General features: G+C 44.1%; 1 protein-coding gene across 1 annotated transcript; it reads right to left on the reverse strand.

Moving 5' to 3' along the window:
- Window positions 1-10,496: 10,496 nt before the first annotated feature.
- On the reverse strand, window positions 10,497-23,680 carry CIMAP1C (ciliary microtubule associated protein 1C). Its single transcript, XM_069071512.1, has 4 exons — window positions 23,551-23,680; window positions 23,137-23,247; window positions 21,673-21,786; window positions 10,497-11,207 (listed from the first exon to the last, which is right to left on the reverse strand). Exons 1-4 carry the CDS (start codon window positions 23,678-23,680, stop codon window positions 10,726-10,728), a joined length of 837 nt encoding a protein of 278 aa, XP_068927613.1. The 3' UTR covers window positions 10,497-10,725.
- Window positions 23,681-23,729: the final 49 nt, after the last annotated feature.

Below are 23,729 nucleotides of genomic sequence, written 5' to 3' on the forward strand. Positions count from 1 at the left end.
TTGAGCTATATGCACAGTAGAGGAAGGGGAGGGAAGGTAATTGCTGAATCAAAGGTCATGAACAGTTTAATAATTTTTTCTGAAATAATTATACATTTTTCTACAAAATAGTTGGACCAATTCACAGTTCAATCAGTATTCTGGAATGGTGATCTGGAATCCTTCTGTTTAGAAACTGATATTGATGTAGCAGCTTAATTACTTAACAACTGGCATTTTTAAAGAGTCTTGGCCATTATTATTAAGATAGCCCAAAGCTGTCAACAATCTCTACTTGTTTCTAGGCCAACCTAAGATTGTGCTTCTAGTATTACACATGCACTCAAGAAGCTCCATGAGAGAGAAGGAAAGAAGAAAGATTTCAGCACAGGATACTTTTCTCTAATAAATGCTTGCTAAGTTGACTAATTAACTACTCAGGCAAAATAGAAAAAGAAAAGGTAGTCCCCACAAATTAAGAAATATATCGTATAAAATGTTCATAAAATAGGTGATGGGAATGACCTAGCAGAAAGGTTCCTAGGACTTTATTTCCCATACTGACCTAGGTCAAAAAAAAAGCCAATTGTTTATTGGGGGAGATTTTCTCTTACCGTCAGTGATGTACAGTTTTTTAGTATCAGTACTGATAGTTTGCATTTCTTCTTTTGAACACTATTCAGAGTTTCTAACAATCCCCTTATTTTATAGATGGAGAAAGTGAACCCAAGAGTCGATAAACTTTTGTTAAACATTCCCTATATCCCTGGTGCACTGTGCTAGGAAATGTGTATGCAAAGGTAAAAATGGAAGACTCCTTGTCCTCAAGAGTCTTCTTTCTATGGAGGAAATACCACAGTAAATAATTCCAAAATGTGGTGATTTCTCAGAGATTGAGAGGGACGTTCAAGCAAAAGGATGAATGCAGAGCAGGACTACCAATCCAAGTGTGTACCTACACCTCAGACTAAAGCATGAGGAATAACTGGCTTACCGTGTTTACTCCAGTGAGTTGGAACACAAGACAAGAGAAGCCAAGGACATGAGTTTGACCTGCACGTGAACCAGCTGCTTTTAACATGAGTCCACAGGGTGACTTGGCATCAAAATAGCTCTTGAGAATTTAGTCTGCTTTAAGCAAAACAGTGTCCAGGAGGAAAGAGGCAAGAGTCCCACCAAACTCTGTCCTGGTCAAACCACTACAGGAATGTGATATCCATTTCTGAACAGTAAAATTTACAAAGGCAATGACAAAGCAGGACTAGTCTACAAGAAGGCGAAAGGTTCATAGACCTTACCATTCCAATAGCATAATGGCCATCTTCATGTATTTGAAGAGATATCTTTTAGAAGAAAGATTGGATTTGTTCTTCTTGGGCCCCAGAGAGCAGAAGTAGGAGTGATGGATAGAAGTATATGAGGCAGAATTAGGCTCCACTTAAGGAAAAATGGCCTACCAGTTAAGAGTTATTCCAATGTGAAATGCGCTTCTTGGAGCAATAGTGGGTTCCCTTTACTGGAGGTTCAAGAGGGGAAATTGGATGACCCCTTTGGGAGGGTATATTTAAATGAAATTCCTACTTAAACGTAGCTTAACTAAATGGCCTCTGAGATTCTGATGCCATTATTGATGTATGGCCCCTAACCTGCCTATGGAAGTATATATGATTATATGGTAGATAAGTAACAAGTCCAAGAAAATCTCTCCCAATAAACAATTGACTTTTTTTTTTGCCTAGGGCACTATGGGAAATGAAGTCCTAGGAACCTTTCTCCTAGGTTTTTTTTTTTTTCCATTTTGCCTGGGTAGTCAATTAATCAGGTCAACAAGCATTTATTATATTAAAGTATGCTGAAATCTTTCTCCCTTCCTTCCTTCTCTCTCATGGAGTTTCTTGAGAGCGTATATAATGCTAGAAGCACAATCTCCTTCTTAGACTGGCCTGGAAACAAGTAGAGATTGCTGACAGCCTTGGGCTATCTTAATAATAATGGCCAAGACTCTAAAAATGCCACTTGTCGGGTAATGAAGCTGCTACATCAGCATCAGTTCCTAAACAGAAGGGAGCAGTAGCCCAGGATTCCAGATCACCATTCTAGAACCTGGTATTTGAGCTGGAGGATCAAAAGCAGGCCCCACTCACAGGTGGGCTACTTTGCAGCTGAGAGCCCATGGAAAGAACTTGATTTCTGCCACAAGAGAACTCTGGAAGCAAATACCAAAGACCATGTCAGAACTTGCCTTGGCAGAAAAGGTTGCTCTGATTCACCTGGCCCAAGGAGACGTGCTGCCAAGCTAGAAAAAGCCCTGCCTGTGGCCTCTACTGGGAGCACCCAGGAATTATACAAGTCCCCAAAGGAGAGCAACACCTTGGCACTAGAGCCATCAGAGAGAACAGTAGCAACGTGAAGCAATGATTAAGCTCCTACTGTATGCAAGGTACTGTGCCATGCACTGGGGACACATAGACAAACCTGCCCTCAAGAAACTTATGTTCTATTGGAGCACTCAGTCCCCAGATAGCAGAGAGAAATGAATGATCCCCAGAGTATCTGAATAGCAAAAGTAAAAGGGGAAATAACCCTATCTCTTAAGGGCAGAGCTGTGGGGAGACAGGAACTCTGCTATACTGCTGTTGGTGGGACCATGGATTCCTTTAAACATTTTTGAGAGAAGCCGGACAATATGCATTAAGAGTTGCAAAACTGGCCATACCTAATGGCCCAGTGATACTTTTATTAGAACTTTACCATGAAAATGTCATTTAAAATGAAAAGAACACATTGATACAAAGTTATTCATGGTTAAACAAAAACAGCTGTTCATTTTATTTGTGATTAGAAAAAAAAGCTAGACACAACCAATATAGACTTGGTCTATATGTGGGGCAGGGAGGGCAGAGCTAGGGGAAAGATTTAGAAAAAAGAACGGGAATGGGAAATTGAGATTTCCCCCACATGTCCAATGATTGAACAGTATATGGATAAATGACATTTTATTAATGTAGTAGAATAATGTGGTGATGTCAGAAACAAGAGATGTAAATATAAGGAAATGTAGAAAGACCTATATTTAGTGATGAAAAAAAGAGACCAACATCATCAGAATTGTCCCCACATTGACTATAACTATGTACTAAAAAAAAAAAAAAGCTCTAAGATGAATGAACTTTGGAGTGACTTGAAAACAAACACAGAAAATGTACTTCTTATTTGTTATATGGCCATTTGTTTGGTTCTATTATATGAAATGAATATAGCAGATTATATGAGATTCAATCTCTTCTCTTTCTTCTTTTTTTAGTTGTTATTATTGGTGACCAAAATACAGTTTAAGTTGAAGAGGGGAAACGATCCTAACTCTCATTGGCAGAGTGCTAGAAAGATAGAATCATCGCTGGTGGTGTGACAATGGATTAGCTCAGACATTTTGGAGGGCAATTGGACGACATGCAAGAGAGTCACCAAATATATAATGTTATAAATAGATACATGCAGTGGAAAGAAAGGCCTAATAACAGTGGAAGGGCAGGGACTGGGGATAGGTGCTAAATACCAGGGGGGAAGCAGGACTAAGGGCTGAATATCAGGAATAAGGATGAAAGATAGGACTCGCGACTGGGTGTAGCAGCAAGCACCCCGGCGTCCCCAGGGTGGCTGCTCACACAGATTCCTGGATCTGCTTTGTTAAAGGAAAGCAACTCAAAATGGGTTAACAAGCTTACTTTAATCAGTCAGACATATATCGTTTACCTTGTTCAGGAGAAAAGGTCAGCACCCTGAACCTCAAAGTATACAGGCATAATTATCAAGACAGAAACATCAAGTAGACAGATTTCCAAACTGTCCAACCATTACATCCATACCCAGTCAACATCTGGATTTCCACATTCTGGGTTTTTCAAAGCCGGGGGACTCTCAACAACAGCTTCCCAGAATTCAGATCAAATCACAGAACACTTCTCAAAGTGAGTCCCCAAAACAAAGCTACACATCAGGGCTTATATAGCCTTCTCCTGGCTCAGAGAATGTAACAACCTTATTGACTCACTGGCCAATCAAGAAGTATCTACTGAAAAACAAGCCTCCCCCACCCCAGGCTTCAGGTGCACATTAGCCTAGGGGCAGGGAAGATCTTTAAAATTTACATTCTTATTACACTGTGCATGACAACTTCAGAGCTATGTGACAGAATCACAGATTCTCAGAGTGAAGAGATGGGCACTTCAACGCCCTTTAGTTCAACCTGTTACTAAATAGTAGTCTCCAGAGGCGGCTAGGTGGCACAGTGAGTAAAGCGCCGGCCCCAGAGTCAGGAGGACCTGAGTTCGGTTCCAGCCTCAGACACAACACCCACACACACAAAAAAAAACTATCCATGTAATCTTGGGCAAGTTACTAAACCCCAATTGCCCTCCAAAAGGCAAAACAAACAAATAAATTATAGTCTCCAGCCAACATGTCGTCATAACCATATGCCAAGAAGTCACCATCTTCTAGCCTTTGCTAGAAGATCTCTAGTGAGGGGAGCACCTGCCACCTCCTGAGGCTTCCTACTACATATATGGATGGTGCTAATTGTCGTTCCAACATGGGATAATCTACTTCTCTGCAATGTCTGCCCAGTACTACTATTTGAGGATAGCTGTCATATCCCTCCAGATTTCCTCTCCAGGATAAACATCCACAGTTTTCAGCGAGTCCTTGTATGACCTGGTCTCCAATCCCCTCATCATCAAGATAAAAATGATGAGCAGAGTTTAACATAATGCTCCTGTGTCTTCTGCCCAGGGCCAAGGCCAGCAGAACTATCATTGGGAAACAGAAGGGATAAGTGCCAGAGATTGGGGGCTGAATACCAAGGAAGGAGCTTAATATCAAAAATGGAAAAGGAGACCCAGGAATTAAATAAGATTCTCAGGGATGAGATGAGACCTTGAGGGGCGGGTATGTTAGGGATGGAGGATCTGGGTATGAGTAATGGGGCTGGTTAGAGATGGAGAGATCAATGTCAAGGGCAGGGGTGAATGCCAAGGAGATGGACTGAGAACCAGGGGTGAGAATCAGAGATGGTGGAGTATCAGGAATTGGAAATGAATCCTAGGTAGGAGGAGAGTATCAGTGATAAGGGAATATCATGCGTAGGGACCAAGTACCAGGAAGTGGGATGATATCCAGATTAAGGACTGAGTATCTATAGGAAAAAAACAAATTTATGAATGCGTATGAGGCATACAATGAAAAGGGACTCAGGGACACAGAAAACCTGAAAGACAAAGAGATACAAAAAGTCAGAGAGAAAGGAAGGGCGTGGGATTTGAGAAGTGTTGGGGTTGCTATCCTGCATCTGGCACAATGAATCACTCTGAGCCAGAAGGCTTAAACAAATAGTCCTTTTACTAAAATCATATTCTAATACCCTCAGCTGGAAGCACTTCTCAAGGAAGTTTACAAGCAGTCCAAGGGATTAAAACAAACTAACAAAAAAGCTGGCTGGCCAGAAGGCTAAAAAGCAGCAAGCCCAGAGGTTCGGTAGCCCCCTGGCAAAATCTCCCAAACTACTTTCATTCTCTTCCTCTAAGTCCCAAATAAATCTACTTGAGGACAAAGTTACCTTCCTTGCTTACATAGTGCTAGCTGGAATTGTGGGAGTGTGTGGAGTTCACTCTTTCCCCACCCCCAGTTCCACCAATACCCTGGCCCACAACAGGGAGAAACTCAAACCGAAGGAGAGAAGGAAAGTGATCAAAGTAGGTAGAGAAGATGAGAAATATTAGGATAGAGAGGAATCTCACACAAGAAGCCTTCTTCATTCCTAAATTAGGGGACCCTTGTGCCTTATCTCCTCACTTGAGAGCTATAGGCTCTCAGTTACAGCAGGTAAAATAAATGGAAGTGTCAGCTTCTTCTCTGTTCCTTTCCTGCTCTTGCCCAACCATCAGCTTAACTCCCAAGGTCACCTAGGCATCATGGACCTCCCAGAAAAGATTGCTGCAAGGGAATAGGCCCATTAGTGTCTTGACCCCCATCCTCCTCATTTGTTGCTTGGGCTTCTTGGGTTCCAGAATGAGAAGGAAGGGAGTCAGTGCCTGTAGAATTGAGCTCCAAAATATCAGGGGGGGTTTTGAAGGAAGGTCATAAGAAAATTCATCTGGAGGAACAAAAGTTCAAGAATATCAAGGAAATCAATGGGGAAAAAAAAACAACAGGAAGGAAGGGGGCTTAGCAGTGCCAGATCTCAAACAATTTCGGTACTTGGTAAGAAATGAAGATTGATCAGTAAAATACGATACCAATTTACAGAAGTAGATGAGCATAGCAACTCAGTGTTTGATAAACCCAAATATCCCAAGCTATTAGGGTAAGAACTGACTATTTAACAAGAACAATTGGGAAAACCTTAAAGTGGTCTGGCAGAAACTAGGTGAGACTAACTCTTGTACCATGTATGAAGATAAACTCGAAACCAATACATAAACTCAACATGACGAATGATATCATAAGCAAATTAGTGGAGCATGGAAAAAAATTATCTGTCAGGACTATGGAGGGAACAGTTCATGACCAAACAAGAAAAATGAAGGTCCACATTTTTATTGGGATAATTTTTATTGCAAAAAATAAAGATTCTGCACAAACAAAACCAATTTAAGTAAAATTAAAAGAAAAACAGGAAACTGGGCAGGGGATAGAATCTTTGCAACAAGTTTCCTGATAAAGCTTTCATCTCTGAGATATAGGGAGCTATGTTCAATTTATGAGAATAAGAGACATTCCCCAATTGAATGGTCAAAGGATATGAATTGACAGTTTAAAGAGGAAGAAATCAAAGCTATCAAAAGCTAAATGAAAAAAAATGCTCTAGATCACTAATAATTAGAGAAATACTAATTGAAACCACTCTGAGATACCACCTCACATCCATAGGATTGACTAAAATGACAAAAAAGGAAGAAGACAGATGCTAGAGGAGATCAAGGAACACAGGCGCAATGAAGCACTGCTGGTGGAGCTGTGAACCAGTCTAACCATTCAGGAAAGAAATCTGGAGCTGTGCCCCAAAAGTTATTAAACTGTACATACCCTTTGACCAAGCAACACCACTATTACTAGGTCTATACACCAAAGAGATCAAAGAAAGAGGAAAGGGGGCCATATGTAGAAAACTGTTTCTAGCAACTCTTTCTGTGATGGCAAAGAATTAGAAACTGAGGGGATGCCTATCAAATGGGGAATAGCTGAACAAATTATGGAAAATAAATGTGATGGAATGCTACTGTGTAATAAGAAATTATGAAGTGGATGATTTCATAAAAGCCTAGAAGGACTTATGTGAACAGAGGCAGATGAAAATGAGAAGAACCAGGAGAACAATGTATACAGTATCAGCAGTATTGTAAACATAATTAACCACGAAAAACTCAGCATTTCTGATCATCATGAATGACCACAATTCCAGTACTCATGATGAAATGTTTTCCAACTCCAGAAAGAGAGCTGATAGACTCAGTGTGCATACTGAAGCCTATTTTCTTCTATTTCTTTTTCTTGAAAATTTATTTTGCATGTCTATAAATATCTGTAATGATCTTTATTTCTCTTGCCTTCTCAGTGAGCTGGGGAAGAAGAGGGAAGAGGGATAGAATTTGGAACTGCAAATAAAATTGAATTTTTTAAAATCAGTGTTTCAAGAAAACGTAGTGTCTATCTGGTCCAATAACCTAATTTACAAATGAGAAAACTGGTGCCCTCAGGAAGGGAAAAGACTTATCTAAGGTCACATAGCTGGATAATTCAACTTTCTGTTGCTCTTTGCTTCCCATACCAACCAGTGGTAGGGGGAAGTGACTATAGTTGGGATCAGATTCCTAATCTTTCATGTAAACTCAAATATTTGTCCTTCTTCAGACCCTAAGCAGAGATATCAAGGTCCCTTCTACCCACAGAAGTTCTCTCCTTCTCAGGTTCATGCCATCCCCTAGAAGTAGGGAAAGACAGTGCCAAAAACGGGGACAGGAAACCGAGAGAGAAAAAGAAAGAGTGGTAGAGGGGTGGCTAGGTGGCACAGTGAACAGAGCATCAGTCCTGGAGTCAGGAGGACCTGAGTTCAAATTCAACCTCAGACACTTGACACAAAAACTAGCCTTGTGACCTTGGGCGAGTCATGTAACCCCAATTGTCCTTCAAAAAGCCAAAAAAAAAGAGTGGTAGAGACAGGAGAGAGGAATGAAAATGAGAAAGGGAAAGAGACACAAAGACAGACACACAGACAGAAGGGAGCATGGAAATGAGGGGGAGAGACAGAAAAAGAGAGAACAAGAAGTCAGAGAAAAAGAGTCATACAAGAGACAAAATAGAGATCCAGAGAAAAATAGACAAAGTAATGAACAAGAGGGCAAGAGATCATCAGAAACAGGAGGGAAAAAAACTGTAAGAAGGGAGAAAGGGAATTAACACTTATTAAGTAACTACTACTTACCAGGTACTGTGCTGATCACACATTTTACAAATATGGTCTCATTTGTTGCTCATAACAGCCCTGGGAGGTAGGTGTTATTATCCCCATTTTGCAGATGAGGAAACTGAGGCAAGCAGCAATTCAGTGACTTGCCTAGGATCACACAGTTAGTAAAAGTTTGAGGTCACATTTGAACTCAGGTCTTTCTGACTCTAGATCCAGTGCTCTAGTCACCAAGTCAGTGGTTCAGAGGAAAAGGAAAGGGCGGGGAGGGGGAGAAACAGAAGTAGAAGGTGGAGTATGGGGCTTCATGTATGGATCACAGGGAAGAAATAATAGACAGTCCCAGCCTCTTCTCTCCCCCTGCCCCCTTCTCTAAGGGAGATTTCATTTCTTGCCAGGAGAAGCAAGGCATTGGAGCCAGAAACGACCACCTTTCTCTTCTCAGAGTGAGGGATTAGCAGGTTAGAATTATATCTGCTCTCTTAAATATTATTTGTCTAGAAGATGTGATTTTCAGGTTCAAGCTAAATTTTGATCATTCTTTATTCATAGGGAAAGGAGGCTCCCTTCCCACCAAATACCAGTTCCACAATGAACATACATAGCAAGTAGCAAAGAAACCCATTTATCAAAGTTGATTGCAAGAAATCAGAAAAAGTTTGTGTAGAATGAATGCCAGACAAGAGAGAGAAGGAACTCTCTTGTTGAGAACAAGGTAACCAGTTCAACCACTAGGGAGAGCTCCAGACCTCACGAAAAGGGAAATTTCCCCAGTCTTAGTGCAGCAAGCTGGGGGTAGGGTAGTGATGGAGATTCCTGGTTTCTTCCATGTCAACTTCTTCCCAGTCTCCTTCTCCCTTCAAGCAACCTGAAGTGGGGTTGAAATCGTCCATCTTCTCTCTCAAAGCTGGAAGCCAGAAATACCCAAAGCAACTGCCAAGCCCTGAAGAGACTGAAGAAACTCAAAGAAAGTCGAGACTGAATCTGTCATCTCTCCAACTCCACCCCACCCTGAGCCTATGTTTGGTGCATTGATCTCCACCAATGAGAAGAAAGCCCGTAACAATAGGCTTTGGGACCTGGATTACACTGTTATGAAGGGTGAAGCTACCACTTCTTGGGGAAAAAATTGGCACAACTGGCCATTTTCATAGACAGTGCCAGGCCCTGGTTCTTGTAGCACTAGCCAAGTTAGCCAACCTGGCAGGTGAGGCCAAGAACAGTTGTGTATGTTGAGGAAAGTCATGGCAGGACAGGCAAGGCTGGCCCCCAGAAACCCTGTGAAAGAGCCTTAGGAAGCCCCCAAATACCCCACTATGCATACACCAGCTACCTCTTCTGATAATCTCCCCTCCACCCCCCCCCCCCCATGGAATTTTCTCCCCTCTGAATCAGCCCTGTCCCCTCCAGACTCCCTGATCCTTAAACCTGTCCTCATGATAGGTCTCATCACGGAAACCAGGAAACCAGGACCTGGGTAAAGGGGAAGAAGCTTGTCAGATACTTTTTTTCTTTTTCAGACAAGAGGCCCTGAAGGGAAAACAAGAGGGGAGAGGGGATTCAAACTTCACAACTTTGTCCCAAGCTAGCCCTAGAGACATATACAGGTGCAGACCCACACTTAATACACCATATGCAAATGCACATGCATGCACCCATGCACTGGCCGCTCCTTTATGTGCACATGTGGCCCCATAGCTCTGGCCTGGGCTCCAACATGCACTTCCATCTCAGGCTGACAATAAGCCCCCAGTTAGATTGGGTTCAGACCAATATAATCAATGAGAGGGGGAGGCACAGGAAGGAGAGATGCAATAATCATCAAGTATTGAACCCTGGCATGAAATCCTTGGCCTCACTCAAATCCACTCAATCATCTCCCCCATTCACTCACTTACAAATTCATTTTTTCATTTATCCACCCTTTCATTCCTTTAACCATTCATTCATTCAACTCATCTTTATTTAGGGTCTTCTGTGTCCCAGGCACTCAAATGAGACCATTTCTGCCACTGTCCCAAGGTCAGTTTTATTTAAGGAAAAAAATACATTTTTTGGGGGAAAGGAGATCCCTCTTAGCCTAATTGAGGGGGGTTATTGAGCAGGGGCTACAACTTGAGAGAGGTCCAGCAATAAACTTGCACCAGGCACAGCCTGGCTTGAAGAAAGGCTATAAAATTATTCTAAGAAAAGAATCTAAGCAGGCCCGTTCTACTCCTGCCCTATAATCACTAGGAGGAGGGAGGAAAGGATTCAAGGTGGGGTGGGGAAGGGGAACGGCAGGATCAGTCCTTCACATCCACAATCAGTGGAGTGAGGTGAGGTGAATGTTTGATGCCCATGGAGAAGGAAGGTGCCTGGGGCTTGTGGATGGTGACTGCTTGTACCTCGTGGGAACCAGGACCTGGGTAGTTTGTATGGTCACGGGGGTACCCAAAGGGCTTGCCCATGGAGTAGACAGGGCTTCGGTTCTGGTAAACGGAAGGCTCGGGCCTGGAATGCATGGCTGGGCCAGGGCTTCTGTAGAAATCCTTGCTGAAATGCCACGGGTCAGAAGTGGAAGCAAAGCTATAACACGGGGCAGAATGGTTAACAGGGGTGCCGTACCCCAGCCGTCGAGGCTGTGGATAAAGGTTAGGGGCTGGATTAGAATCAGATACACGATATGGACAGCGGTAGCCTATAGTGTACTGAGGTGACTGGCGCTCCCCAGGGGGATGAACCTTCTCCCAGAAGTATGTAGGGGGTGCTGGTGTAGACCACAAACCTAGAAGTCAAAGGGGACATCTTTCAGGCAGGGTTAGCAGTAGGGTCTGAACAGCTACCTTTATGAGTGGATTCCCAGTTTGGTTTTGTCATGTCCCCAGTTCCCAGCAGGGCAGCCTTCTTAGGAGACAAGTGTGGCCTCAGCTGAATGTACAGCTGTTTGCTGGCCCTGATGCACAGGTCATCTCAAACCTTTCCCCAGGTGTAACATGCCTGGTTCTAGGAAGATGTAATGGCATGGCCACTGTCACAGATTGGCATGGTCCCTGAGGAGCACCAAGGCCACAATCCCCACTCCTCCCACCATTCCCAGAAGGAAACACAGACAAAAGGAATGCACAGAGGATCGCTAACACTTCTCAGCTAAATTAGAACCCTTAGTAACTTCTTTGCTAATCTTAGCACTCCTTGAACAGTTCCTGAGATCATTCTAAGACACCCCAATGTGGGAGACATTTAAAGAGAGAATCAATAGACTTTGGAGGAGGACACCAGAGAGATGCCAGAGACCAGTAAGGGAACGCACTGAGGTGGCCCCTGACCATCTTACCTCTGGTGACTAGTCTATGAAAAATCTTATCAGTGACTTCATCTACCTGGTAGCTAAAAGGACCCTGAAGAACTCAAGATGGTATAAAGTGCCAATTATTACAGGAGCAGAAGGTAGTAAGAAAGAGACCACCCCTCACCTGTTATCTTTAAGACAAAAATGCCTTGTGGTGGGAGGGGAAGAGTAGTGGTTATGGTCCCCTACCAAGAGAGTCTGCAGTAATGTCGGAAGAACAACACAGGTAGAAAACTGGGTAGGGGAAATTGAGGTTTCAGACCTTCCTGAGAACAAGAGATGACCCACTTCTCTGAAGTTTTAAAGCTATGCTATTGATTTCTTCTTCACTGTGACAGAGTCCATTTAAACAAAACATGAATGAGTAAACCTTTCAGGGGTGTCACAAAGGGGGAGAGGGGATTTGAATCTCAGCGGAAAAGGGCCTGAGCCATGAAATGTTTATAAATAATTATATTCACACCCCAAAATTTGATAGCTGAGGAAAGTCCTGAGAAAAACCAAGGCATTGGGCAACTGGCATTTCATGAAGGCACCAAGAAGGAAAGATTCTTCATGCAACGCCACACAAATGGGAGCTTGTCATTCCTATTGTCATACAAAGATTGATTTAAGGCAGGAGATAGGAAACAGTGAATCGTTTTCAATGCTGAAATTCTCTATAATCATCAATGAGCCTAAAGACCTATTGTTGAGCAGGTGGACTTCATATTTACCTGGAGAGGCTTATATGAACTGAATCTGAGTGAGAAGAGTAGAACCAGGAGAAATTTGTACACAATTACAGACACAACGTATGTGTTATGACCACCTTTGATAGACTGGACTCTTCTCAGCAATTCAGGGTTATAAGTCAACCCCAGAAGGCTCAAGATGGAGAGAGATGTCTACATCCAGAGAAAGAACTAGAAAGAGCTGTTTGTATCCAGATTGAAGCAAACTACCTGATCTTTTTCCTTTTCTTGTTTGGTTTTGTTCCCTCTTTCCCATTTTTCATTCCATCTGATACAATCCATCAATAACCTGACTAATGTCTAATGTGAAAGTATTTACAGATCCTATACTTGACTGTATGCTGCCACGGAGATGGGGGAAGAGGGGGGAGGGAAGGGAGGGAGACAGAATGTGAAACTCAAGGAATTGTGGAATTGAATCTTGTAAACTAGAAGTAAATAAACAAATTAATAATAAAAAAAAAAGACCTATTGTCCAGACCCTGTGATGGTCTCCATACTGAGATATGGATGCAGACCTGGTCTCCAGGATCTAGTAAGGGGGACAGGGAGTCTTTATTCTTTGCCCATTTCCTTGCTGTTTTCTTCAGTCTCAAGATTACAACAGAGTGCTCTGGATTTGAAGCCACAGAATGTGCATGTCTCCTAGACCAAGGCAGGCAGTCACTGAGGCTTCAGAACATTGACAAGACAAAGGTATAGGCTATCCCCTAAGAACAACCTGAAATGAGAACTTCCCTGGGGCAAGTACAATGACATCTTTCTTAAAAAAAACAACTATCAAATAGGTATGTATCGAGTTCTGTTGCAAATGTGCCACAGAAAAGCAGCAAAACCAGACCTCCTCCACATTTGTTTTCTCTGCATGTCCCCTGGCCTATTAAGTGGTAGACTGTGGTAAGGAGCACCTACATTTCTAACAGAATGTAGAGGGCCTTTCAAAACTTAGCTGTGAAATGCAACCTCTAGTTGGAAACAAGCTCTGCCAGGAAAAATCACAGCCAGATTTACTCCTTCAAGATCAAGGTTCCTATAGACACTGCAGGCACATATTTGAAAAGAGGTGCATAGTACTATTTCTCTGAGACTAGGTCAAAGCTGTCACAGAATTTAGGCATGGAAAGCCATAGGGCCTGCATTGCCAAATACAGAAAAATTTGAACCTTCATGTTACCAGTTCCAATCATGTTCACACAGAGCACACCAATCATCAGATATCCAAGCCAGCTGCCAATAATGTTGGCAGATCAGGTTGGTCTAACCTCACTCCAAGATGACCTGCACTCAGGACTTTATGATGGCTTCTTTTCAGCCTTACTTTCTAACTTCAGACTTTGTGTGAGAGCCAGAACCCTTCTGGAGGTAATGACTGGGCTGTTCTCAGTTCTGTTTTGTGTCCTCTTGGCTCCTTCTACTTTCTCTGGGTAAAGAATTTTATATTATTCTAGAATCTCAGGTAAAGCTCAGGCTGGGGACCTAGAAGCTTTCCATGCACTGCCCTCCTGGTGTGAGCACTGCAAGTTCCTGGGCTGGGTTTGGATCTGAGCACCACAACTGCAGACTTGCCCCTGGTTGGAGCTCCAGTAGACCGCTTCCAGACTCTATCATCCAAAAGGAAAGTTCTACACATTCAAAGTGACAGAACAGAAGGTTCTCCTATGATTTAGGCTCCTTGACCTGGTTATTCGGCTACAAGTTTCAGATTGGACTAAGGACTGGATCTGAGACCCTGCATATTCCTGGAATCAAAGTCATACAGCTGCTGTTCACTTCTGTATTTGCTCCTAACTCAGTCAAAAACCCATAACTATTTCATTTCTCGATTTCCACCCCTCAGCAAAAGTTCCCTAATCAATCCACGCTGGATCTATGACCCAGGACTGGGCAGTAAATGACAGCTGCTATTTGGCATCTGTTCCTGCTCCCTATAAGTTCAAGCCCCTTTATTCCAGATCTGGGGTACACAGCCTTGGCCTCTTTCAGTCTCTGTACTGGAACGTTCCTCAAGTGCCACTCTTGGCTAGCCCCCATTTTCAGTGTCTACAGAACTCTTTTGTGTCTCCCTGTGCTGACCTGGGTTGGAAAAAAATGACTCACTATGATTTTTTTTCTCTTATATTTCCCAATCACAATCTGGTGTAATCTCAGTCTGGTGTAATTTTCAAGATCTTTTTGAAATAGTTATGTGGATAGAACTTGGACCTGACTCTTCCTGCCATTCCTCTGTCTCGGCTGGTCCCTAACAAGGCTTTGTTATCACTACTCAATGATGCTGGTATCATCATAAAATCTACAACAGAGAAAAACAATCACTGCAAGCCCTCAAACTCACAGTGCATCCCTGTGGACCAGATGAACCTCCAACCCCAAGGCTTCACATGTACTAATTTTTTTCATTTAGGCTCTAAGCCCCTAAACAACTCTCCTTCATACAGACTTATTCTCCTCACTCTGTCTTATTTGCTGGAACTCCTTCCAACACACCCAGGAGCTGCGCAGCTGTCCCTCCTTTGCCAGTATCCAAACCACTGAAAAAAAGCCAATATATTCTTTATTCTAAACACAAGGATCCCCTCAAAGAAAAAATCTCAAAAATAGGAGCATCCTCTGAGCATAATACCCCAAAGGAACACAAGTCTCCTTCAAACAAACTGAATTATTTTGATCAGTAATGATCATAACCGGGAATCTGGTAGTAAATGTTTAACAATGAGATCCACTTTTAAAAGTTTAGTCTGAATTACTAACATATTCTCCATCACTTTAAACCTAAAATAATCAACAAGACAATAAATCAGGCCTTGATATGTAGTATTTACCAGTTTCCAATAATTGGGTAATTTATGCCCCAATGAAAGGTTAACAATTGACCCTAGAGAGCTGGTTAAAGCTGGCTTCAGCACATGCCTGAAAGTGACATATGCCCTCTAAGCAGTGTTGTCAGGTCTCCCAGGACGAGACTGATGGCCAACTGTTCCCTGCTTAGCCTAGAATAATAATTTCTCTCCACCAGCATTAATTAACAGGAGTTACAGGAAGTTACACAGGTTCCCAATTTAGTCCTTCCTCCCTCCCTGACACATCAATGTCACATTCTTGGTCTTGAGACCTCTCCCTCTCCTACTCCCACCAATCTCTCAAATGGACTATCATCACATCTATTATTTCTTGGAAGACCTTTGGAGGCCAAACGCTAGACTGATATAGTTACAGGTTTCCATAAAGTACGAACCTGAAGGATTTGGGTAATCATAGTTGCTACAGTCACAAGTGCCTCTTTCAATGACCAAAGATCCTTTTCCTATTCAGTTCTCCATTAAGAGATCTCTCAATGTCCCATAATCTTGGGTACAGACATGCCAGAGAAAAGGAAAGAGGTCAAGAAGTTACTGTCAAAAGCATAGCTATGGGAGTCCTTATGACAGAGTCATTGCTGACCAAACCTTCCAATATTCTCTGAGCCCCAAACCTCAGGCAGGCTACTTATATGATCCATTGCACAATACATAATCAGAAATGAAAACAACACAGTGGAACATAAACATAGACAGAAAAGAAAACCTCTCTGGAGCACTATAGTCTATGAAACCATGCTACTGTACCATGAATAAATCTCACTTCTCATGCTGTCAACACAATCTGCCCTGCAGCCACAATATAAAGACTGGTCTAGGATGGCAAAGGTCCTGGTTCTCTCTGCCTATAGACAGCCTCAGAACAGGAAAGATGGTGGTGTCCTCTTAGGATGATGGCTGCAGGGGCTGCCTTCCTGGCCCCACAGCTCAATTTCACTGACTCCCTGATGGTACTAACATCATCAATCATTGAGAACTGAGGAATAAATGCATGGTAAAAGTTGACAGCACCTCCAATATGCTGGAAATTCTTGACCTCTAGTGATGAATGCTTAGATCTAGGTCTTCTGTCCTTAAGATGAATTTCCAAAATGTCACCTGTTCCTGATAGAATGCACACTTCTCTAATTTGCATTATAAGTCATGATGAAGTAGGCAGGCTATTACTTCTTATACCCATGGTACATATTCCTACTTCTGATATGAGACAGGAAGGATATCATTTTAACATACTATACAGTCTGATCCAGGAATTCTGCAAGGACATTATCAATTAAATGCTGAAGTATTACTGGGGCATTCACCAATACCCCCAGCATTCATCATGCCCAGAATATTTGTAGAAAACCCATCTACTACTGACTGAAGGCATGATTCAGATGAGATCAGAGGACTCCAGAAACCAAATTTGGTACAAATTTATATCCCTCCCACCCTGATCTCCTCCTAAAATGTCAGAAGTAAGAGGAAGTAGGTAATGGCTCTGGACCATAGTTTCATTCTAACCCCAGTGCAACGGTACATCTCTCTCTCCCTTCAGGCACAGGGTAAAATGAACATATTCCACAGGTAAATTCTCCTGAATTTACTTCCTCAGCCCCATGCCATTTGAGTCCACTTAGTACAAAACCTGCTTATGGAGTGTCACTGTACCAACTAGAGATCAGCAAGACAGTCTCAGTCACATTGTAGAACCAAGTGGTCTGTCCTTCCCTGTTAAGAACTAAATCAAGGTGCTTTTCATTCCCTTTCCTGACAATGGTAAGGTGACTGTGCTTGAGAAGGGATTTCCCTGTGTCCTACTTGGGTGATTCCTTTTTGGACAAGCTAGCTTGGTGGCAGCATCACTTGATAAAGTGCTCATATTGGTACAAACAGCCCAAAACAACTAGTAATAGTCACCTTGCATATACTACCTGTCCCATATATATCTGCCTGCTGTAGTGGGGAAATGGCCTCCTCACCCACCACACCCTATTCCTCAAGGCTGGCATTCCAGTATAGCCATTCACCCATTCATTCAAGGATGTATTTCCCCCAAGAGGCACTCTCAAATCCCCTAACTTGCTATTTTTTTTAAAGCATTTGGGGTTAAGTAACTTGCTCAAAGTTACACGGCCAGTTATTTTGTGTGGGTGCCAAGTATCTGAGGCCGGAACTAATTCCGGGTCTCCCAACACTGGGGCCAGCACTCTTACTCACTGTGCCACCTGGCCACCCCAATTTTTTTTTTGCTTTTTTGGAAGGCAGTTGGGGTTAAGTGACTTGCCCAAAGTCACACAGCTAGTAAGTATGTCAAGTGTCTGAGGCCGGATTTGAACTCAGGTCCTCCTGACCCCAAGGCCGGTGTTCTATTCACTGTGCCACCTAGCTGCCCCCTAACTTGCTATTAAACAACACAATCTTCTGAAGTTCATGTGGACAGGCCCCAGACCCCATAGTGACTTTTACCATGAGCGTTATCGTGACAGGAGACTTGATCTTTTGTTGTCCACTTACGTCCCTAATCCTCATCTAATGGACCTCAGTCTGAGAGAGCTTCCTGCCTCTTTCCTGGCTGACCCTCTTTCTCATCAGGCTAAATCTATTCTTCACTATCCTGACAAAGAAGATCCAAGGATCCATGTAGGGGAAACAGAGACCATGAAGATAAGTTGACAATCTTCCCCCTCCTCTCCCTCTCCCCCCCACACTGAGACTCCCTCCAGGCTGCCAGCAGTCTGGGCTCCAGATTAGCCTGTCCTTCCATTACCTCCACTCTAGGATCCTGGTCTTGAGACCAGTCCTTCATCTTCTCCTCCCATCAATCTCTCAAATGGGCTACCATGTCTGTTTTTCCTGCCAGACCCCTGAAGGCCAAATGTCTAGCTTGGCAGTTTGGGGGTTCCTTCCTCAGATCTCAAGATATATCTATCCCTAGATAGCCTCCTCCCAGATCAAAATAGCCCTTGGCTGAAAAAAATTGGATATACAAGCAACCAGTACCTTCCTCTTTCCCAACACAGTCTTTGATTGTGCTAGGGACCTCAGGTATAGGGATCCAGGAATTCAGAAACTCCTACTTTGAAATGCTAATGACTCTCCAGCAGGGGATCTCTCTTCCTCCACTGAAAAAAGAATGCAATCACAGACTGTTGTAAAGGACCTCAACAATGCTGAGAAAGAATCCTAGCCCCAACAGACTTGACAAGTGGTCACAGCCTCAGCTTAAGGACCTCCAGTGAGGGTGACCTGATATTCTCTCAAGCTGGTCCATTCCCCTGGGAATCAGATGTTCAAGCCTCACTTGGTCTTTTCACCACTTCCACCATTGACCCTGGTTCTGCCCTCTGGGACTAAACAGAACAACTATACGTAGACAGGCAGACAGACACATGTACATATGTGTCTATATATATGTGTATATATATATATGTTCAAATAAAAATATGTATACCACTACCATTCTCTTAGATGTCCTCTGAGCCAGAAATTATTGTAAATCATGGAATTGCTCCTGTTAATCTTTGTGCAACCTGAACTAGCCTTTCTCCAGTTATGGAAGAAGAGAAGACTGGTTTCATTGGGCCAAGATAGTTAGGATTGTAAGGAAGTCAGACATCTACAGTAATGTTCCTTGCCCATAATCCCTGAGGAGAAATGGAGGGGGAGCAGATGCTTATGCTGATAAATTGAGTTCTGGGGTCCTGAGCTGCCACAGGCCTAAAGACAATTGGGTCTCCACACTAAGTCTGGTGAGTCCCTGAGTATGGAGGGCTACCAGGCTTCCTAAGAAGGGGTGAAAGAGCCCAGATCAGAATAATGGATCAGGTTGAAGCTTCCTTGCCAAACCTGTGTATGGCCATTGAGTGTCAAATCTAGGCAAGATAGGGAGATCAAGACTCAGAAGAAAAAAGAGGAAACCAAGACAATTATTTGTGGCCCAGAAAGTCAGCTCCTATGAGCTGACAATAACCCTGACAAGGACACCACTCTGCTTCTTACGTTGACTCCAGCCAATCTATACAAGGAGAGAGAGTTCAAAATAGTGAACCAGTGTTTCCAAGTTGGCTCTCACTCTGCAGAGCTGACTGCTATATCAGGAAGAAATGAAAGATCCAGACAAGGCCTCTGTGGAACTCTGGGGAGCCTGGTTTCCTGGGTGGCTTTCTCTCTGTGCCTGTGGGATCCCTTTCTGTTGCATTGGGTAGCTTTAGCAATGGTCTGTGCTGCCCAACTGATGGATATCCAATGCACATCAAAGGTCTTGGGCAATGATGACACTGTGTCCCAGTGACTGTTAAGATAGTTGCATCATTGATAATACTTTCCAAACCCTTTCCTATTCTCCCGGCCATACCTATGTTATCATAGGTCATGGGAGTCAGCAATCATAGTTTATAGAATCCCAACTGTGTAATTCTGACATCCCTGTCCCCCAGGATTTGTTATTCCAGTGGGATGATGTTGCAAATCAGACACACAGTTATTTCCTGACTCTCAGGGCTAGGTCATCACAGACCATCCTCAGAAGTTAACATGCCCATAATCAGTGTGACAAAATGGTCAAAGATGGGTAAGATTCCTGGAAATCAAGACACAGTCACGTGCTCTTTGATAAGGGTTTCCAGGACTGACCTACACCTAACATCTTGGTGGATCAGCCTGCCCTTCCCTCCTGGCACTAAATCTCATTGCAACCACAAAATCCTATCGGGCAATATCACAGCCACACCAACAGTGTTTGCATTACTCCAACCCCAAAATACCCAAGGAAATATGGCTCAGGTAGAACTGCCGGTGTAATTGTCCAACTGCCCTGGGTGGGGTGCTAACAGTTGTTTCCAAAGCACACAGAATTTCCAAAGCAGGGGGAAGGTTTAGAAGGTGGAAAACAGGAAGAGTCAGAGATGCTGCCCCAGGGAACGGTGGGAAGTGGGAGCCCAGGCTGGAAGCAGCTCCCTGCTATATCTCCCAGACCGAGGGACCAGTGGGCACAGCCCTGTCACCAGAGGAAGAGAATCCTCTCTTCCCAATCCCAACCTATTCAGCTTTCTCCTCCAAGTATGATTCATAGCATGGTCTGTTCCCCCATCCATACACCCCTTTCTGCCTTCATGCTCCCCTAAGTTTCCTGGCCACAGCCCTTGTCCCTCTCCTCCCCATGTCATGGACTACCAGGTGAGAAGCATGCTGTCCAGCATCAGGGGATGTGTGGGGAGAAGTCACTGGCAGATGCCTTGAGAGCCAGCAGCACCTAGGTGGTGCAACAGACAGTACACTTGGCCTGCAATCAGGAAGACCTGAGTTCAAATCCAGCCTCAGACCCTGACTAGCTGTGTGACCCTGGGCAATTCATTTAACTGCTATCTGCCTCAGTTTCTTCAACTGCCAAAAATGGGATTAATAATATCCTTATCCCCCAGGGATGTCATGAGGTTCAAATGAGATATCTGTAAAGCACAATGCCTAGTACACAGCAGGTATACATGACAAACCCTCATTTCCATCTGTGTACTGCCAGAGTGAGTTCCAGACACATCTAGTCCGCACTGTCAGTCATGGCATAGACACCACGGCGTCAGCACTGGGGCATCCATGCAACATTAAGAATGGACACGGAGCCATGGGCTTTGGAAGATCTACACAAACCCAGTTCGTGTCCCATGGAGGCTTCTACAGTCCCAGGCCTGCCTCAGCGCAGATGCAGCAGATGAAGGAGGGAAGCATACTGCCCACGGCACCACTGCTCAATAGCACCGCCATACCATTTCTGGCTCCCTGTGCTTGGGTGATGTGTCCACAGAAATGCGCGGGCCACAGAGTATGGAGGGGGCTGGGCTAGAGCACCAGTCCATGGCATGGCTGATGACAAGAAGGAATTGGGTGCCACCACGCCAGAGGAACACCTTCTCAGGCAAAGAGGGCACTTCAGATAAGATGTCATTTCCCAGGCATTTGCTGCTCCTCTCCGGAACCTGTTATCCCTGATTCTGTGCCAGCTCCCATTGCTTTGATTCTGGTTTCTGCCTCCTGACATCTCCACTGCATTTGATAATCCTGGCGAACTTGGCTCAACACAGCCTCTGGTCCTCTCCTTCCTCCCCTCTCTTCCTCCACTTCTCTCTCCCCCAACAGATGCCTGCACATTTCTCCTCCCCCCTCCAGAGGAGGGGAATCAGACTTCCCCTACCACTGGGACATATCAATGGTGGTAATTCATGGTCCCTCTCTAATCCTCTCCATCTCAGAAAACCTCAACAGAAAGCTTCACCAGCCCACACCTTCCACTCCCTCGTGACAGCCCAGCACCATACCCTTTCACCGTCTTACGTAAGCTTGTTATCCGTTCTTCCATTGGAACCTGGGAGCAGCTCGACACTCCAAAGCGGGTGACCCTGGGGTCATAGTAATAGCAAGGCCCAGGACTGCACGTGTCAGTAAACCCTGTGGAGGGGGTGGAAGAACGACATATGTGTCAGACCCAAGGCCAAGCTCTCTGACCAAAGCCAAGGGTTGGGGCCCATGATGGTAACTCCCTTTGACACTATGGCATCAGCACTATGGCATTCAGAGGCATTGCAAAGATGGCATCAAGGCATGGACTGGATAGGATCATGGAGCCCATCCCTGGCCCCACAGCAGCATTTCCTTTCTCATGTGTCTTTAGATCTGTGGGTCTTTATGACTGGAACTCAGGAGGCATAAGGGGGTAACAATAAAACCTTCCAGGCTATGTCTGACCAAGGCCACTCCAAGAACCAGTCCCTTTTCTAGAAGGATTAGCCACCCAAGGAGTCATTGATCTATGTCTCGCTAAAGAGAGACGATAGAACCAAAAGACCTCTGGGAATACATCACAAAGAAATGTTGTAAACTGAGTCAGATTAGCAGAGACCTAATTTGAAAGAAATTAGACAGAGATTCATAGAAATACAACCATAGGCAAACAATAGTTCAACAAATCATGGTCCTAAGTGAGGCTCCGTTTACACGGCCCCAGCCTTGTTTTAATCTCTCTTCAGGAGGTAGAGTTAGTCAGTGACCTTCTCAAAGACACAGTGACATGTTGAGATAACAGTGGGATCAGACACCACCAAGACTCATTTGGCTCAGAGCTCCTGCCATGAAATCTATTAAAGGTGAGTTCCATCACTGTGTCCTAGGCTGGTGTAAAAGGCTGCAGGCTGGGTTTAGGGACTGGGGTGGGATTGGGGATTTGGAATGCCTGGTCCATAAGGAAGAAGTGGATATATAATATAATCCTACCAGACTCTTGATAGAATTAAATGATAAGACCTTCCCGGTCTGGAGAAAACTAGGCTGAGAGCATCCTAAAATCATACCTTTGGAGCTGAAAGAGATCCTTAGATGTCATCTAATCCAACTCCTTCATTTTAAAGCAAGGAAATTAAGGCAGAGAAAGGTCAAGTGACTTGCCCTCAGTCACATGGATAGGAAGTATCAGTCAGAATGTGAACTCAGGTTCTTTGACTTCAACTCTTTCCAGTAGACCATACTGCCTTCAATTTATTGGGCATTAGTCCATATTTCCAGGATCAGGATCACTGAAGGTCAGTCTCTGCCCCCACAGATACACTAAGCCCCAACTTCCATAGCCACACCCTCCAGAAATGTTTAAGACACTCTGCCCTGACCCATTCTATTCCCAGACAACAGGACTTGACCAAGTCTGGGAAGGGAAAGTAGCTTCATCTTTCAGGGCAACATGCCCTCCCCCATCCCACCTCTCCCTGGCTCCCACTCTCCAGCTCTACTTCGTCCCCAGAATCTCACGCTTTTCTGAGTGCCCAGTGTGGAAAGTGAAGGCTGGTGCTCTGTGCATGGAGATATCATGGCCTAGGTAGCCTGTGCAGGATGGGCGGAGGTACCTCCCGGGCCCAGGACCTAGTAGGGAGAGAAGAGAAAGCAAGGAGAAAAGTCAGTCCATCAAAATCTGGTATACTCTTGTCTTCCTAGGGACAGTGAACAAGGACATCCTTGCCCATCACTGGTGAAGCTCTGTGCCGTACGATAAAGGAACCAGGAAGACAACCCCACTCTTCTACTTCCTACTTTTTCCATCAATATTTCCCCCATCATCGTGCCTGAAATTTTACCATCCTTAGGTTTATGACCTCGTCCCCTATAATAATACAATCCCCATGTCCCTGGAACCTTCTTTAAATGGGGATGGAGTTCTCCACTCACTCTTCATTAGGGCCATAAGGACTGGGGTCTGCATAACTTCCTGCCTTGAGGGTCCTGGTGAGAGACTCTCCTTTGAACGCTCAGCATAGAAAACAATTTTCTTCTGTTTTTTCAGTTTTTTGGTCCCCATGGTGAGGGGCCTGGGGTGCAGGTAGGAGGAACAGGTCAGCAAGGACTAA

This window comes from Petaurus breviceps, unplaced genomic scaffold, assembly GCF_028583685.1.
Source record: "Petaurus breviceps papuanus isolate PSGF00001 unplaced genomic scaffold, PetGlider_PUasm1.0 90825, whole genome shotgun sequence".
Lineage (NCBI taxonomy): Eukaryota > Metazoa > Chordata > Mammalia > Diprotodontia > Petauridae > Petaurus > Petaurus breviceps.

Bases quoted from the DNA above. Each gene is read 5' to 3' on its own strand.
- CIMAP1C (XM_069071512.1), bottom strand. From the start codon at position 23,680: ATGGGGACCAAAAAACTGAAAAAACAGAAGAAAATTGTTTTCTATGCT. The intron at 21,787-23,136 runs GTGAGATTCTGG...CCCCCTCCACAG, and splicing joins CACTGGGCACTCAGAAAAGC to GGTTTACTGACACGTGCAGT. The intron at 11,208-21,672 runs GTAAGACGGTGA...TTTGACTTCTAG, and splicing joins AGAACGGATAACAAGCTTAC to GTTTGTGGTCTACACCAGCA.